General features: G+C 42.3%; 1 protein-coding gene across 1 annotated transcript; it reads left to right on the top strand.

Moving 5' to 3' along the window:
* The first annotated feature begins 319 nt into the window (after positions 1-319).
* Positions 320-1,727, top strand: LOC130709028 (lymphocyte function-associated antigen 3-like). The gene has a single exon (XM_057554449.1). It carries the CDS (start codon positions 360-362, stop codon positions 1,086-1,088), a length of 729 nt encoding a protein of 242 aa, XP_057410432.1. The 5' UTR covers positions 320-359; the 3' UTR covers positions 1,089-1,727.
* The last annotated feature ends 205 nt before the right edge of the window (positions 1,728-1,932 follow it).

The following is a 1,932-nucleotide window of genomic DNA, read 5'->3' as shown; positions in this document are numbered from 1 at the left end:
AAACTTATGTTCACACAAAAACCTGCACATGGATATTATAACAGCTTTACACATAATTACCAAAACCTGGAACCAACCAAGATGTTTTATAGTAGGTGAATGAATAAATAAGTTGTGGTACATCCAGACAATGGAAAAATGTTTCTCATTAAAAAAGAAATGAGCTATCAAGCCATGAAAAGACATCAAGCATATTTAAATGCTTATTACTAAGTAAAAGAAGCCAGATCTGAAAAGGCTCTCTACTGGATGAGTCCAACTATATGACATTATAGAAAAGGCAGGCGGGCTCTCTCTCCCTCCGGCAGGCCGAGGCGACGCCCGGCTGGGTCCCTGTCGCGGAAGCTGGCCCGTCCACTATGGCCGCGGGGAGCGCCCCGGGGTGGGCCGTGGGGGCCCTCGGAGTGGTCTGCCTGTTGCTCCAGTTGGATTTCATTAGCTGTGATTCCCAAGTAATATATGGAGCTGTGAACAAGAATGTAACTTTATACGCATCAAGTTTTAAACCCTTTAAGGAGATCGTGTGGAAAAGAGGAAAGGATAAAGTTGTAGAATGGGATGACCAATCTGAAGTCAGAGCTTTTCTATCTTTTAAAGATAGAGTTCATTTAGACACTGTGTCGGGTAACCTCACAATCTTCAAGTTAACACGATCAGACGAAGATGAGTACGGAATTGAATCCCCAAGTGTTAGAAATAACAGCAAGTTCACCCTCAAAGTGATCGAGTCTCTTCCATCACCAACACTATCTTGCGCATTGACTGACGGGAACATTACACTCCAGTGCATGATCCTGGAAGCTTACGACACCCATGTAGAACTCATACAGTACTCCTGGGACTGTCCTTCAACAATACAGTGTCCGAGTGGCTCAAAACCATCTGAAGCGTATGTTACGAAGGAAGGTGATCTTTCACAGGAAATTCAGTGTATCATTAGCAATCCATTATTCAGAAGGACAACGTCAATCATTTTGTCAACCTGTGTCCCGAGTGACAATACAAGGCACAGGTTTGTGCTTTTAGCCATACTGCCAGCACTAATATGTGGTTTGCTGTTTATAAAATGTTTTCTGGGACGCCCATAGCAGATAAACACAGAGAACTAGCACCTGTTGTTTGGTAACAGAAGATGAAGTCAAACGCATGCTAATTAAGTTATTTCAGTCACTTTGAGAAGGCATCTGATTTACCATTTGAGTATTACCTCATCCTTGAGGAAACTTTGGAAGTCTAACCTGAATGGACCCTTTATAAGAAGCAATGTTTCAGGACTTCCTTGGTGGCGCAGTGGTTAAGAATCCGTCTGCCAATGCAGGGCACATGGGTTCGATCCCTGTTCCGCGAAGATCCCACATGCCGCGGAGCAGCTAAGCCCGTGCGCCACAACTACTGAGCCGGCGCTCTAGAGCCTGCGTGCCACAACTACTGCAGCCTGCACACCTGGAGCCCATGCTCTGCAACAAGAGAAGCCACTGCAATGAGAAGCCCGAACATTGCAACGAAGAGTAGTCCCCACTCGCCACAACTAGAGAAAGCCCGTGCACAGCAACGAAGACCCAACACAGCCAAAAATAAAACAAATAAATAAATAAATTTATAACAACAAAAAACAATGTTTCATGGAAGAAACAAGGACTAACAAACAACAGACATTAGTTTCTACTCTGTCACCAACACTATCACCAGATACTATTTTGTCCTGCAATTGTTTATTATAAATTGTATTTTTGGAAAAATGTAAATCTTTGTAAATAATGTAAGTATGTATATATATATATGTGACTAAGTGGCTCTTTTTTTCTTAGGGTTGTAAAACAAAATAGTCACGACTCATGAGGTGAAGGTTTTTTACTAAAATCTATAATCCACTCCTCTTTTGTTTTAGAGGAAAAACAGTTCTTTGCAGGATCAGTAGCATAGTAGTTTATC

Source organism: Balaenoptera acutorostrata, chromosome 1 (assembly GCF_949987535.1).
Source record: "Balaenoptera acutorostrata chromosome 1, mBalAcu1.1, whole genome shotgun sequence".
Classification (NCBI taxonomy): domain Eukaryota; kingdom Metazoa; phylum Chordata; class Mammalia; order Artiodactyla; family Balaenopteridae; genus Balaenoptera; species Balaenoptera acutorostrata.
Note: the sequence above shows the minus strand (reverse complement) of the source record. Positions and strands in the feature narration are given on the sequence as shown.